A 13,918-nucleotide genomic window follows, 5' to 3' on the forward strand; every position below is an offset into this window, starting at 1 on the left:
GGCACACACTCCAGCAGCTCCCTATTACCTCCAAAATCAAAAATAAAATCCTGTTACTACTTTTAAAGCCCTTTATAATCTAGCTCTCCACATACCCTGTGGAGAGAGGAAGAGCGAGAGCACAAAAATCTTACTGCAGTTTTAAGATATTAAAGCTTTCTCTTCTTTCTCCCTCTTCCCCCCCCCCTCCCCTTCTCTTTTTCCTGCCTCAGCGTCTTAGACCTTATGGACACCTTTATGTCCCTCCCTGTCACTCCCTGATAATGGGCGAGAAGTTCATGTCTCCCCATTCTTAAAAAAAACACACCCTCTATTTGGTCTTGTCATCCCCTCAGGCTATTGTCTTATATCTATTCTCTCCTCCACTATCAAACTCCTAGAAAGAATTGTCTACAATTCTCATTCATTTTCCCATCCTTTATGATTTGTTTTCCAAACCAATTGCTCAAATGTAACTGTCCTTTCAAAGATTACTGATGATGATCTCTCTCTCTTTTTTTTTTTTTTTGCTTTTTTGGAGGGGCAATTGGGGTTAAGTGACTTGCCCAAGATCATACTGCTAGTTTTGTGTTAAGAGTCTGAGGCCGAATTTGAAGTCAGGTCCTCCTGACTCCAGGGCCAGTGTTCTATCCACTGTACCACTTACCTACCTCTCTAACTTATCTTTCTAACTTTATTTCATGTTATTCTCCATCATATGATCTACATTACAAACAAAATGTACTCCAGTCATGTTGTTTCTTGAACCTGGCATTCCATAGTCCCTTCTTCAGGCTGGTATCTCCCATGCCCAGAACCATACTTCCTCTCTGTCTCAAAATCCTTCTCTTTCTTTAAGGTTCAACTCTTAATCTATATTCTCCACAAAGCTTTCCTTCTCCAGTCCCTTCAACAATTACTCATCTCTCCTTCCTCTAATAACTTGTATAATGTATGTGTAAGCTGTATCCTTCTACTAGAAATATAAGTCCTAATGGGTAAAATTTTATATTTTGGGGGGGTTTAAAATTTTTTTTATCTTTGTATCAACACTCTCTAGCATAGTGCTTTACAAATAGATGTAGAGCAAATATTTGTTTGCTTGAATCAGATGTGTATATAAAAACATTTAAATTTTGATGACAAATTCTAAGGAAAAGCTCAAAAATCAAAATCAATATTCAGCTCAATTCCTGAAAGCTCCATGCAAACAAATCTTTGTTGGTTAGAACTGCACCACTCCTGCAGAAGTGTATGTGCCTTCTTAATTATGTTAGATATTCAAATGAATGTTAAATTTGGTGAAAAAGAATTTAGAATACATTTCTCTTCAATTTGCTCCACATTTTAAAAGCCAAGCATCCCAGGCACTTAGCACCCACCCAGAAACAGCTGGCCGTGTAACCCTGAGCAAGTTACTTAACCCCAATTGCTTAGGGGCGGGCAGGTGGCTTAGCGAGTAAGAGCACCGGCTCCAGTGTCGGGATGACCTAGATCAAGTCTGGGCTCAGATACTCAGCACCACACCCAGAAATAACTGGTCATGTAACCTTGAGCAAGTTACTTAACCTCAATTGCTTAAAAAAAAAAAAAAGCCAAGCATCCTAGATGCTGATGATACAGGACAAAAAAAAAAAAGAGAGAGAGAGAGAGAAAGAAAAGATAGGCCCAACTCTTAAGAAGTTTACATTCAAGGAAAGATCTATACAAATAGCTATAATGAGATTTGAAATTTGATCAAGTACAACAGATGGGTAAAAAACAGTAATGAATGAATCAAGGAAAAGGTGATCAATTCCAGTTGGGAAAATAGGAAAGAATTTAAAGGATTTGGGCTGATAAGGATGTCAATAGATAAATACACAGAAAGATTCCATTCCAATCACAGTGAATTAAGATTATATAACTATATAGAATTAGAAACTGAGGCAAAAAAAAGGCGAGTTGAGAAACCAGGAAAATTTCAACTTGGCCAGAACATGAGAGTTTGTGGCATGAAATGTTATGAAATAAAACTAGAAAGAAATGTTGTGACCAGATATTTGAGGACTTTAGATTCCAGGCCAAGGAGTTTTCATTTTACTTGATAGACAATGTAAAGCCACTGAAGATTACTGATCAAGAAGAATGATATGCTCAAACTAGTGCATAGGAAAGTGTATTTTGGCCATTGTATGAAGGACAAATTGTAGAAAAGAAACAATAGGTCAGTTGGTTAGTCTAAAAAAAACAAAGCATGGGCTAGGGAATCAAGGACAGTGTGTTACCAGAGACGGCAATTGAGACAATGGCATGATGAACAGTGAGAACCTTCCTGCTGAAGAATAAATTGATAGGATGGCATGTCAAAGAGAAGAATGGAAAGCGAGGAAAGAAGCCCAGATGTTATCATAGGACATTAGTCCTATAGCCCAAAACAAACCCCAAGAGAAAAAGCAATGTGTAATAAATATGCTGTCGTTAATCTCAGAAAGGTAAGGAACTGGAAAACAGTGGGCAACCCTGGGGTAGTCTCCGATTCCTCCTGGTGCCTTAATTATGAGTTCTCTGGGAATGCAGATGAGGTCTCCTGAGAATGCTATGAGCATTTGGTCAACCAGCAGCCTAGGAAGCATTTCTCTACACCTTACTGTGTCAGAATATATACTATGAAAGGGTGGAGTCTATAGAGGCCTACCAAGCTACTTTATTTACTCAAATTCTCCATTTCCAACCAAAAATGGGCAATTTTCTGCATATACTGCTAGACAGAGGGTCCCAAGGGAAACCTGGCCCCTCTGAAGAGACTAATGGATTACTTGGTCCTTCTGATACTGCCATTACTCAGGTACAGGCCCTCATCATCTCATACCTGGACTACTGCAATAGCCTGCTGGCTGGTCTTCTGCCACATGTCCTCCCTTATCTAGTACAGCCTCCTCTCTCTCTCTTTCTCTCTCTCTCTCTCTCTCTCTCTCTCTCTCTCTCTCTCTCTCTCTCCCACTCACTCAGTAAACTCTAGTAGCTCCCTATTACCCAGGATCAAAAATTGGTCCTTCATAACCTAGCCCCTTTCTACCTTTTCTGTCTTCTCACACTTTATTTCCCTCCACATACTCTTAAAACTCACAGATACTGGCCCCCTGCCTGTTCCTCACACAAGACACTGCATCTAACCATTTTTACTGACTATCCCCCATGATGAGCATGCTCTCTCTCTTTTCCTCTGTCTCCTGGCTTCCCACAAGTGTCAGCTAAAATCCTACCGCCTACAATAAGCCCATTCCTAGTGCCTTTCTCTTGAGATTATCTCCAAAATACACATGTTATATATAACATATGTATACACACATATATTCATGTATAATCTATACATTCTAATGGAGGAGACAACATATAAAATAATTATGTATAAGCTATCTAATATCCATCTATCTATATCATATAAAAACATATGTATATGTTGTCTAATCCATTACAATGTAAACGTCTTGAGGGTAGGGACTGTTTCGGTTGCTTTTTATTTTTAACCTTTCTCTGTATCCCCAGCACTTAGCACAGTGCTTGGAACATACTAAATATGTATAAGTAAGTGAAAATTGACTGAATGACTACATTGAAATTACCCTCCAAGAAACTGGGCTCTTAGTTTTCCTCTTATTCTGACTAGACTGTACCTACTGTAAAAAGATCATATTTCTTCCATATCAATTTCTATTGCATTGAATCTACAATGTAACTGATTTTGTTTTCTATTACTTTTATAATTATGGCTACAACCACCTGACTTGAGTTTTTTGTTTTGGGGTTTTTGCTTTTTGGAGGGGGGAGGACAGGGCAATCGGGGTTAGGTGACTTGCCTAAGATCATACAGCTAGTAAGTGTATAAAGTGTCTGAGGATGGATTTGAACTTAGGTCCTCCTGACTCCAGGGTCGGTGTTCTATTCACTGTGCCACCTAGCAGCCCCAACTTAACTTGAGTTTAAACTCAAGAATCTAGCTGGGTCTGCATCCACTGGCTTAGTTGAGCTCTGAAATCCAGCTAAGCTAACTTAAATGAAAGGTTGTCATCTCTCATGCCAGTATCCCCTAGGATACTTCATGGATATCTGTTTATTCCCACAAAATTATCATCCCCAAAGGGCATATTGTCCATCTTTACCTGTCCTTGGGTCTTATCTCCCTAACAAACCCTTCTAGGCACTAGGGAATCTGCTAACTCAAATGTACAAGCTGCTGATGGGTCCCATAATAACGTTCCTTAATTGTCTGAGAGGGCTGATCACTAGCCCCACAAAGTTGTGCTAGCTTTCTTTAAAATAACCAATCAGGTTATTCCCACTGTCATAATGCTGTCTAATTGTCTTCCTCACCTACCCAAATCTGCACTCCCCCAAATCATGGCTGGTGAGTCATTCCTTAAGGTCTTTGGTCATTGAGAGAGGCCATTAATCTAATTTATTGGCTACTGCTAACCTGACTAATACATTGATTATGCTAGATCATTGTCTCTCAATTTACCTTAATTTTCAAATGTAACATCACTATAGGAGCAATAAAATTATGTAAGCCAGTACTATCTACACTCTGGTTATCTTTCATTCTACTCTCAAACACCACCCTGGGCTTGGGAGAAAGTTTAAATGATCAGGGAGTGACAAGTCCCTCTCTCCTTCTGTTAAAAGGGGTCCCAAAGGGCAAACTGGAGTATTAGGACTAAGGTTTACTTCAAAAGGCAGTTGAAAACTGCCTGTCAAACATAAGATTACAAGGGTCCCTAAGGAAACCTACCAACTCTGAAGAGGTGGCTGACCGTCCCTGCATTATGCATTATTCCCTTATCAGAAACTGCAGGTATTAGATCAGGCATATCCCAACTTCCAGTGTCCTCTGCATACAGGGAGCCTTGACCATCAAAACCAGCCAAGAGAGTAGCACAACATAGAGCACACAGGCTGAAAAATCTACTTACAGGACAACTTTCTATGTTGGTAGATCGATGAGGAATGATAAAAGGCAAGACATCCAAGGACCCAGAGCAGCTCTGTGGAGTATAAGTCTGGTCTTTGCAGCTAGTCAGCACCACGAAATAATGAGTTGGGATGGGAATGTCAGTCTTGTCTATAAACCTTTAAAAAAAATTTTGATTAACATCAATGTCATGAATTCCTTCGACTTCCAAGCACAGTAATGATGGAATCCTAATAAAGCTGCCCCCAGCCCCAATATTCTAACTTTATTATAGGCCTGGCCCTACCAAACAGCAGGCCCACTGTACCTACTTAACTCCGCCCCCACCAGCCAATATCCCAAACTTCTTTGTATATGCCTCACTGCTTACTGGAACAACAGGTGTGTCCCTGAACTCTTAGTTCCCACAGGAACAGCAGGTGTGTCCATGTAATGGGAACCCAGCTACTGCCTCTACCTGGTCACTGCCCCCAGACCCATTCTCACAGAAACAGGTGTGTTCTTGTATTCAATACAATCACATCATCCATCTAGCCCAAGACAGGGCCACAATACCTGTCTGTCTTGACCAGATAAGACCACAATAGCTAGCCAGTTGGAGGGCAGAATGACCTGAATGTTTAACCACTGAACCATAGATGGGACCCCTTCTCCATTGCCTAATCCCTTAACAAACTCCTCCTGCCTTTTTAACATTAATGATATTCCTCTATTCTATGTAAATTTCCTCTATGTAATTGCATCTTTACCCTATAACAATCTGTCTTGCTTTCTCTAAAGTTGCCGGTTCCTCTTGAAATTTAGCCTGCTTCATGAGAGGCGTCAATCTCAATAAATGCCTATACTTGGATTAGACGTGGTCTGACTCTGAATTCTTTGAGACAGTTCCACCATAACACGTCATGAAACCACAACAGTTTTGGGGTGGGCAGAGCCCCCACCTCAACAGTTTTTGGCATCCCTGGGTTTAAACCACAACAGCAGCAGATTGGTAAAGAAGGTTGGGGCAGCAAGGGGGCATAGTGCACAGAGCACTAGGCCTGGGGTTAGAAGACCTGAGTTAAAATCCAGCCCCAGACACTTATTATTCTATGTGACCTTGAGTAAGTCATTTAACCCTGTTTGCCTTCGTTTTCTTATCTCTAAAATGAGCTGGAGAAGGAAATGGCAAACACTCCAGTATCTTTGTCAAGAAAATTCCATATGGGGTCGCAAAGAAGTCTGACACCACTGAAAGGAATGAACAAAAAAAAAAACCATGCTCTGGACGTGTAGTATCTAACCACTTTTCTAGACTTGAACTTAGTCATACTCGGAGATTTCAGTAGAATCCCTGGCTATAAAGTTCTGCATTTGATGTAATAAATGCACTGATAAAAGACAGAGCGGTCTGCTGCAAAAAATATCTGACTGGAAAGCACAACACCTGAATTGCATGAGCATTGGAAAGTCTCTTTTCTGTTTTGTGCCACAATTTCCTAATCATTAAAATGGGGCTACCACCTACTTTACCTAATTCACAATAGTGCTATTAAGCTAACTCAGAGGTGAGGAACCTGTGGTCTCAAGGCCACAAGTGGCCCTCTAGGTCCTCAAGTGACTTTATCCAAACTTCACAGGTTCCCCACCCCTGGGCTAACTGATGAGAAATAGTATGGCATTCCAGACAAAGTTCTGGGAATAGAGTAAGGAAAGCTTGGATTTAAATGATACCTCTAATACTTTAGAGCTGGGTGACCCAGGACACAGATAGAAGTTGCAATATCTATATAAGGTCCTCACACTGATGATTATTTGGATTGCACCTATGTGGTTCTTTTTGGACTGGACCAATGATTTCATTAGATGGGGAAATTTTGATGAGGAAATTTCCTTTACACATGCATGTTGGCACCTAATTTTCAATTTATGGTCTCACAGGGGACAAGAGTATAGAATACTGTATTTAATGCCAGACTTTTTCAATGTGTTGGTTAATCTTGTTGAACTCTTTTCTAACCAGGTCAATCCCCTCATTTAACAGATGAAGACACTGAGGGCCTGAGGAGTCAAGTGAGTTGCCAAAGTTCACCCAGCTAGTAAGTGGAGAGCCAGGATTTAAATTCTGATTCTGAATTCCTATCCTCTTTCCACTTCACCACATTGTATCCCATGAAATGTATTTATTGACAATGTTTAATTTCTATATGACCACCACAATCCCATGGCTAAAAAGCTTTTACTCACTCCATAATCTCATGGGGCTCATCAGAATGTCCATCATAGTTGTAGTCAAACACTGGTCCACTAATCACATTCACTCCATTTCTTTCAGTAGCATATTTCACAAGCAGAACACGATGGAAGTAGTCCCACATTTCTGATAATAAAAGGATTAGACCAAAAAGTTTCATATTCTATTGTAAATGAAAGTATATCTTTTTTTTTTTTTTGCTTTTTGGAGGGTAGTTGGGGTTAAGAGACTTGCCCAAGGTCACACGGCTAGTTTTGTGTGTGTGTGTGTGTGTTAAGTGTCTGAGGCCAAATTTGAACTCAGGTCCTCCTGACTCCAGGGCCAGTGCTCTGCTCACTGTGCCACCTAGCCGCCTCAAAAGTATATCTTTTCTATGATGGAAATTTATTTTAAATATAATAAATGGAATCCCACTTTAGAAGGCAACATCTATTTCAATATTTGCAAGAAGATATTCTATTTCTACATTCTACATTTTGTATTTCTATATGGCATGCAAAGTAGTATAACATGGAAGGTAGAAGACCAGTCTTAGAGTTTCAAAGGCGTAAGTTAAAGTCTTGCCTCTGCATAGAACAGCTGCATGAGCAGGGGGCAGGTCACAGCTTCTCTGTACTCTAGGTAGCTCCATGATCTAAAGCAGGAATCTTAACCCTTTTTTTAAGTTGTGGACTCGTTTGGAAGTATGGTTCAGCTTATGACTCAAAAGAATGTTTTTAGATGTGTACAGAAAAATACATGATTATTAAGGAAACTAATTGTAAAGATATTATTTTTTTTCCAACAAAAGTTTATAGACTCCCTGAAATCTACACAAAAATCCCTCAAGGAGTCTATGGGACCCCAGGTTCAAAATCCTTGATCTAAAATTGCAGAATAAGTTGCTAATGTACTCATCTCTGTCACTGGAAAGAGTTTGTACACTGGGAATTGCCTAAACTGATAAAGTGACAGATTTGGACCCCAAAATATACTTAACAATGATTATTGATAATAATTCACATTTATATAGCACCTGCAAATGCCTAGCATTTTGCTAAGAACTTCACAAATATTTCATTTGATCCTCACAACCACCTTGTAAGGTAGGTTCCATTCTATAATTGAGGAAACCGAGGCAAACAGAAATTAAGTGACTTGCCCTGTCACAAAGTATTTGAGGTAAAATTTGACCTTAACTCTTCATGGCTCCAGGCCTGGCACTCCACCCATTCTACCATCTAGCTACCCCTATTTACTTGGAATTCTGAAAAATGAAATGAAAAGTCCTACTATTTCAGGCCTTTCTTTCTTTTTCTACTTTCTGCCAGCCTATCTGGAAATAGAGATGAACGCTTCCACAGACATCCCTGAAACTTAGATTCTCTTAGGTAGTGATATTTGTTCATTTTAGAGGAACAGAACATAGACACAGGCTCAAGAAATAGGCCACAAAGGGAGGTCTGAGGCTTGACACCTGCATTTACCTTCAGGGGAATGCAGTGTTACTTTTTGTTTGTGAGTGAACTGTTTCTTTACGGTTGAATTAAATGTGAGAATAATGATCTAAGAAGCTAGGCAGATAAGTAGTCCAAAAATGAATCAGGAGGACATACTAAGAAGGTATCCTATGTTTACCCTTAAGGACACTATTTATACCAAGAGGACATAATGGCATTAATGCCAGTTGTGCGATTGTGAGATTTTCCCTGAAATCCCAAGGAGTTCTATAATTAGTCCTTTTTAAAAAAATTTTGGAGGGAGGAAAGCATGGTAGTTGGGGTTAAGTGACTTGCCCAAGGCCACACAGCTAGTTAAGTGTCAAGCATCTCAGGCAGATATGAATTCAGTTCCTCCTGACATCAGGCCCAGTGCTCTATTCACTGAGCCACCTGGCTACCCCCATTAGTCTTAATATCATAATCTCAACTCTTGAACTTACCTTTAAATGCCTGATAAGTAGGAATCAAATTGCTTGTAAGTAAAGCATCATACTGTCCATTGGCTGTCTTGTTGAACACTGCAAAAAACAAAAAAATATAAACAATATAAACCTACCCCCTGTTATTGATGAAAAATCCTAGTCAAGTCAACAAGCATTTATTAAGTGCCTGACTTTAGGTACCAGACACTGTCCAAGGAGCTAGGATCAGAAAGAAGAATAAAAATAAATAGTCACTTGCTCTCAGGAAGCTTACTCACAGTCTAATGGGAAAGGGGCCAAACCATACTGGAACACTTGGGGCTTAGTCTCTCTTGGGCATCCTGCATCATTGCTCCATCTCCTCACTCTTAATTATGAGGTACTAAGAGAGATGTTTGCCTTGTAGTGAACCAGAGAATAGGCAAAATACAGAAGAGGACTCTCTGAGGGACCTCTAGAATTCCTGTATCTTATGTCACTAGCTAGCTCAACTGCTGTTCTTCACCGGACCAATCCACGTGAAGTAACAGCCAATTAAAATAGCTTCTGACAGACATGATTCACAGTTCAATAAAATTAGTGGGGAAAGGGAGTAACATGGCTTCATTATGATTTGTTTCCCCCACCCAACAAGGGATTTTTCCACTCAAAATATCCTTTTATATATCCATTATCTTCATCAGTAATAACTGCCCCTTACTTATCTTCATCACAGCCTGTCAAAATATTACCTATTCACTTCAAAACGGAAGTTTTGAAAACTCTATCTTCCATGTAAAATGGTAATAATAACACCTGCCTTCTCAGGGTTATCGTAAGGAGAAAATGAGATAATTTTTGTAAAGCACGTTACAAATTGTAAAATGTTGTACAAATGCTAGCTATTTTATTTAAGGTCTACAAAGGAATTTGCACACATTATTTAACTTGGTGTCTATTACAACACCCCCAACAAATAGCCATCTAGTCTTCACTTGATAAGAGAGTTTGCTGTGTCCAAAGGCAGTCCGTTGGGCTTTTGGATAACTCTAATTGTTCCTTATATTGAACTGACATCTGTCTCCTAGTTTTGCTTTCTTGAGTGAAGCAGAATAATTTAAAATTTTTTGTCTGATATACATGTCAACCATTCATACATTGAAAGACAGCTACCATATCCTCCTTAATCTTCACTTCTCTAGGCAAAACATCCCAAATCAGAGATATAGCTAGGGCAAGTAGAAGAGAACTTTCTTCCAGGGTACTGGTGCTGCTAACACAATCATTAAGTACCTACCTAACTGGAATAGTTTAAATAGAAAGCTACCCTCCCTTCTCTGCAAAGATGGAAGACTATGGGTATGAAACATTATATATAATGTCAGACTTCATTAATGTATTGGTTAGTTTTCCCAAACTGCTTTTTTCTCTCTTTTTTCCTTATTTTTTATTTGAAAAGATGGTTTGTTGGATGGGGTAGGGTAGAGAGATATAATCCCAAATGAAGGTATTTTTAAAAGATATTAATTAAAATGTGTGGGTTTTTTTTTAATAGAATAGGAGGCTACAAAATAGTATACTTCCTCCTTCCACAAGATATGGGCATTCTCCAGGTGAGTTTCTTCCTGACCTGGCCCTTATCTCCCACTCATCTTTTCATGTTCTCCCAAGTATTAGTTTTGCATTATCTTGTGATCAATATCTCCACACAATAGGGCAATATCCTGAAGCCTTTTCCGGAACACAATGGAATTTATTTTTGAAAGTTGAGGATGAATTTCATGTAGGGTTATGCTGGTAAATGTTTAACAACCAGCATCATGACAAACTTTTAAGATTAATCCACAGTGTTGACATTTTCTCTGCCACTTTCTTAAGTCTAGACAGTCAACAAAATAATAATGAGGTCTTGATTTATGGCTTTATGCTCATTTCTCAGGTGTAAAGGTTCACACTGAAGTTAATAATTGTCTTTAACAGACTGCTAGATGTAGTATGATCAGGACAGAGTATAACAGTACCATTACCTCCCTTATTCTGAACCATATGGTACAAAGAACCTACTATCACACTTTTTTGATGACCATGTCACACTGCAGATTATTATTCAACTTGTAATATATTAAAATTTCCAGATCTTTCTACACATTTTCTAGCAATATTTTCTCCATTTTGCACTCTTACAGCTAATATTTTAGGTGTAAGAAGAGAATTTTACATTTATCTCTGTTAAATTTCATTGTAGATCCAGTCCCTTGTTCTAGCCTGTTTAGATGTTTTTAGAACTGGACTCCAGTTAAATCTGTAAATTATTCCTTTCACCTGTGTGATATCTGAAAATTTGATATAAATGCCATTTACACCTCCATCCAAATTTTTTTTTCCTTAAGAGTTAAAATGGGGAGGTCCAAGGAGACCATGGAACATTTGATTTGGAGTCAGAAAGACCTCTCTTTAATTCATTTCTCAAACACTTATTAGCTATGTGACTCTGGGCAAATCACTTACCTTCCATAGCCCTCGATTTCCTCATCTATAAATTGAATGGAGTGGACTCAAGTGTCTTCTAAGTTCACTTCCACTTCCAAATTTATGAACTGTACCACCTAGTTACTTATTATAATAGTAGGTAGTATTTATGTAGTGTTTTCGGTTTCACAAAACATTTTACAAAAACTAACTCATTTTATCCTCACAACAGCCCTGAGAAATAGTTGCTATTAATATTCTTATTTTATACATGAAGAAAATGAGATACTGAAGGTGAAGTTACTTACCTAGAGTTACATAGCTAATAGGTATATGATGCCTGATTTGAACTCAGATCTACCTTCTTCCAAGACCAGAATTAGCTACTATACCACCTAGCTGACTGCCTAAATGCTCACAAAATGATTTATTTAATAATATATTCCATACTTTTCCAGAAGTTACTTGAAATTAATCTTACTGGCTTAGAGTTTATCCAACTTGGGCCCTATTTACATATTTTTAAAGCAGCATATGGCTAATTGTTTTGATTATGATCACTTTCCCCCCTTTTTAACAAGTCTCAGAACCTCTGTGAACTCCATTTCTGCTCATGGATAGAAGTATTGGAAGTATCAAAATATCAGAAAAGAAACTAACTGGACCTTGAAATTACTGGAAATTTCAAGGGAACTCCAATAAGAATGATGCTCTATAATTCAACAAAGGATAAATTCAAAGTTCAGAAAAAAATATGATGACTTTTCCAGGTTTCCACAGAAAGTACTGAATTCTTTAGAGAGACAGTTCTGTTTTTAATACAGGCAACATTTGGGTAGTAGCAAGAAAAATATACTTTTTTAGATGCCCATCTCTCACCAAAGAATTCTGTTTTAAATTTAAACTTAAACCTGATGAACCCTCTAAACATCTGGGTAAGATTACAGATGACCTGTGGTTCACACTGCAAAATTTATTAGTCTTTATAACAGTTGTTGTGTTGCCTCTGGTCAGCACACAGCCACTGGATGCCTCCTCCTGTGCAGGCTGCTTACCCCAAGAAGGTTGTTTTGGTTTGGGGTGTATGTTTAAGCACATGCCCACATCCAGCTGATGAAGGCTTTCAAAGCTGCTGTGCTAAAAAGAGTCATACTAACTAGGAGGATAGAGGAAGCCGTGGGTGATATTCTTTTCGGCTGAATAGATGGAACAATTTTGGCTCTGAGAAGGAGAAATCCTAACATCAGCCCGCAGACAGTCTGGAACAGTGGGAGGAAGAGGCGATGTGTCTCCCTGTTGAAAGGAAAAAGAAGAGAAGGAAAAAAAAATTACACCCACAGTTGTGGCTAAGCCAGTACCTTGTATGGTTTGTGACTTCCCTAAAATGTTTTTCATTTAACCTTTTCCTATTTTCATAATGAATCAACTCTACAGGGGTAATGGAAACAGATGTTTTCTGCAGTGTTTTCCTCTCCGTGGTTCACTCCTGGTTGGGAACACCCGTGATAGTAAGCCTGCCACACAGAAAAAAAAAAAAAGAGGGTGCACAAACCAAAGAAAATTTGGGTACTAGAATCTGGAATCTCTAAAAGTCAGTGACCTGGAAAAATGGATTTATATTCACATGGGGAGAGGCAAATATCAGTAAGTGGTTTCATTTTTTTTGGAGGGGGGAGGGCAGGGCAATTGGGGTTAAGTGACTTGCCCAAGGTCAAATGGCTAGTAAGTATTAAGTGTCTGAGGCCGCACCTGAACTCAGCTCCTCCTGACTCCAGGGCCAATGCTCTATTCACTGTGCCACCTAGCCGCCCCAAGTGGTTTCATTTTTAACAGTAAATTAAAAACATATTTTAAATCCAGATGTGAACATTATATTGTTCTTGAAATATACACTGATTTTCATCTACAGAGTATCTGTCTTTAATTGTATATCTAATTATGGGCTTTTGCAATTTGTACATATGGGCTTTCTTCTTCCTTAAATTGTAAATTCCTTGTGGGCAGAGACCATTCCTACAATTTCATTTGTAAACCTACTCAAATTTCAAAAACAGTTATCAGCCCATAGGAGGAATCCAGTAAGAGTTTCTGACTTAAAATATTTGAGTTTGTTTTTGTTGTTTTGATTTGTTTAATTTTTAGGAAAGGGAGGAGGGACTAGTCTGGAGCTATGATTTCAGAGATATAAGGGAAACTCTTGGTATGGAAACACTCCCTACTGATACAGATCCATAACTCATTAGTAGCTTAATGGAGTTTATTAGCTTATTAATGGAATTCAGATAACTTAAGAAGTTATCTGAAACACTTAAAAGATTAAATGATATAACCATGATCACTCAAGCAAATAATTATCAGAAGGAGAACCTAAACCAAGACCTTGCTGAGCCCAAGGTTATCACTT

The 13,918-nt window shown here is 38.7% G+C and overlaps 1 protein-coding gene across 1 annotated transcript in view; it reads right to left on the reverse strand.

Annotated features, from left to right (window-relative positions):
• ENPP3 (ectonucleotide pyrophosphatase/phosphodiesterase 3) overlaps positions 1-13,918 on the reverse strand; it is a 144,114-nt gene that overhangs the window by 8,124 nt on the left and 122,072 nt on the right. Inside the window, exons 22-25 of the mRNA XM_069077389.1 lie at positions 12,672-12,807; positions 9,085-9,162; positions 7,157-7,289; positions 4,932-5,088 (exon numbers count right to left, since the gene is read on the reverse strand). Coding sequence (XP_068933490.1) covers positions 4,932-5,088; positions 7,157-7,289; positions 9,085-9,162; positions 12,672-12,807 — 504 coding nt within the window. The remainder of the gene's footprint in view (positions 1-4,931; positions 5,089-7,156; positions 7,290-9,084; positions 9,163-12,671; positions 12,808-13,918) is intronic.

The sequence above is a fragment of the Petaurus breviceps genome, unplaced genomic scaffold (genome assembly GCF_028583685.1).
Source record: "Petaurus breviceps papuanus isolate PSGF00001 unplaced genomic scaffold, PetGlider_PUasm1.0 90977, whole genome shotgun sequence".
Classification (NCBI taxonomy): domain Eukaryota; kingdom Metazoa; phylum Chordata; class Mammalia; order Diprotodontia; family Petauridae; genus Petaurus; species Petaurus breviceps.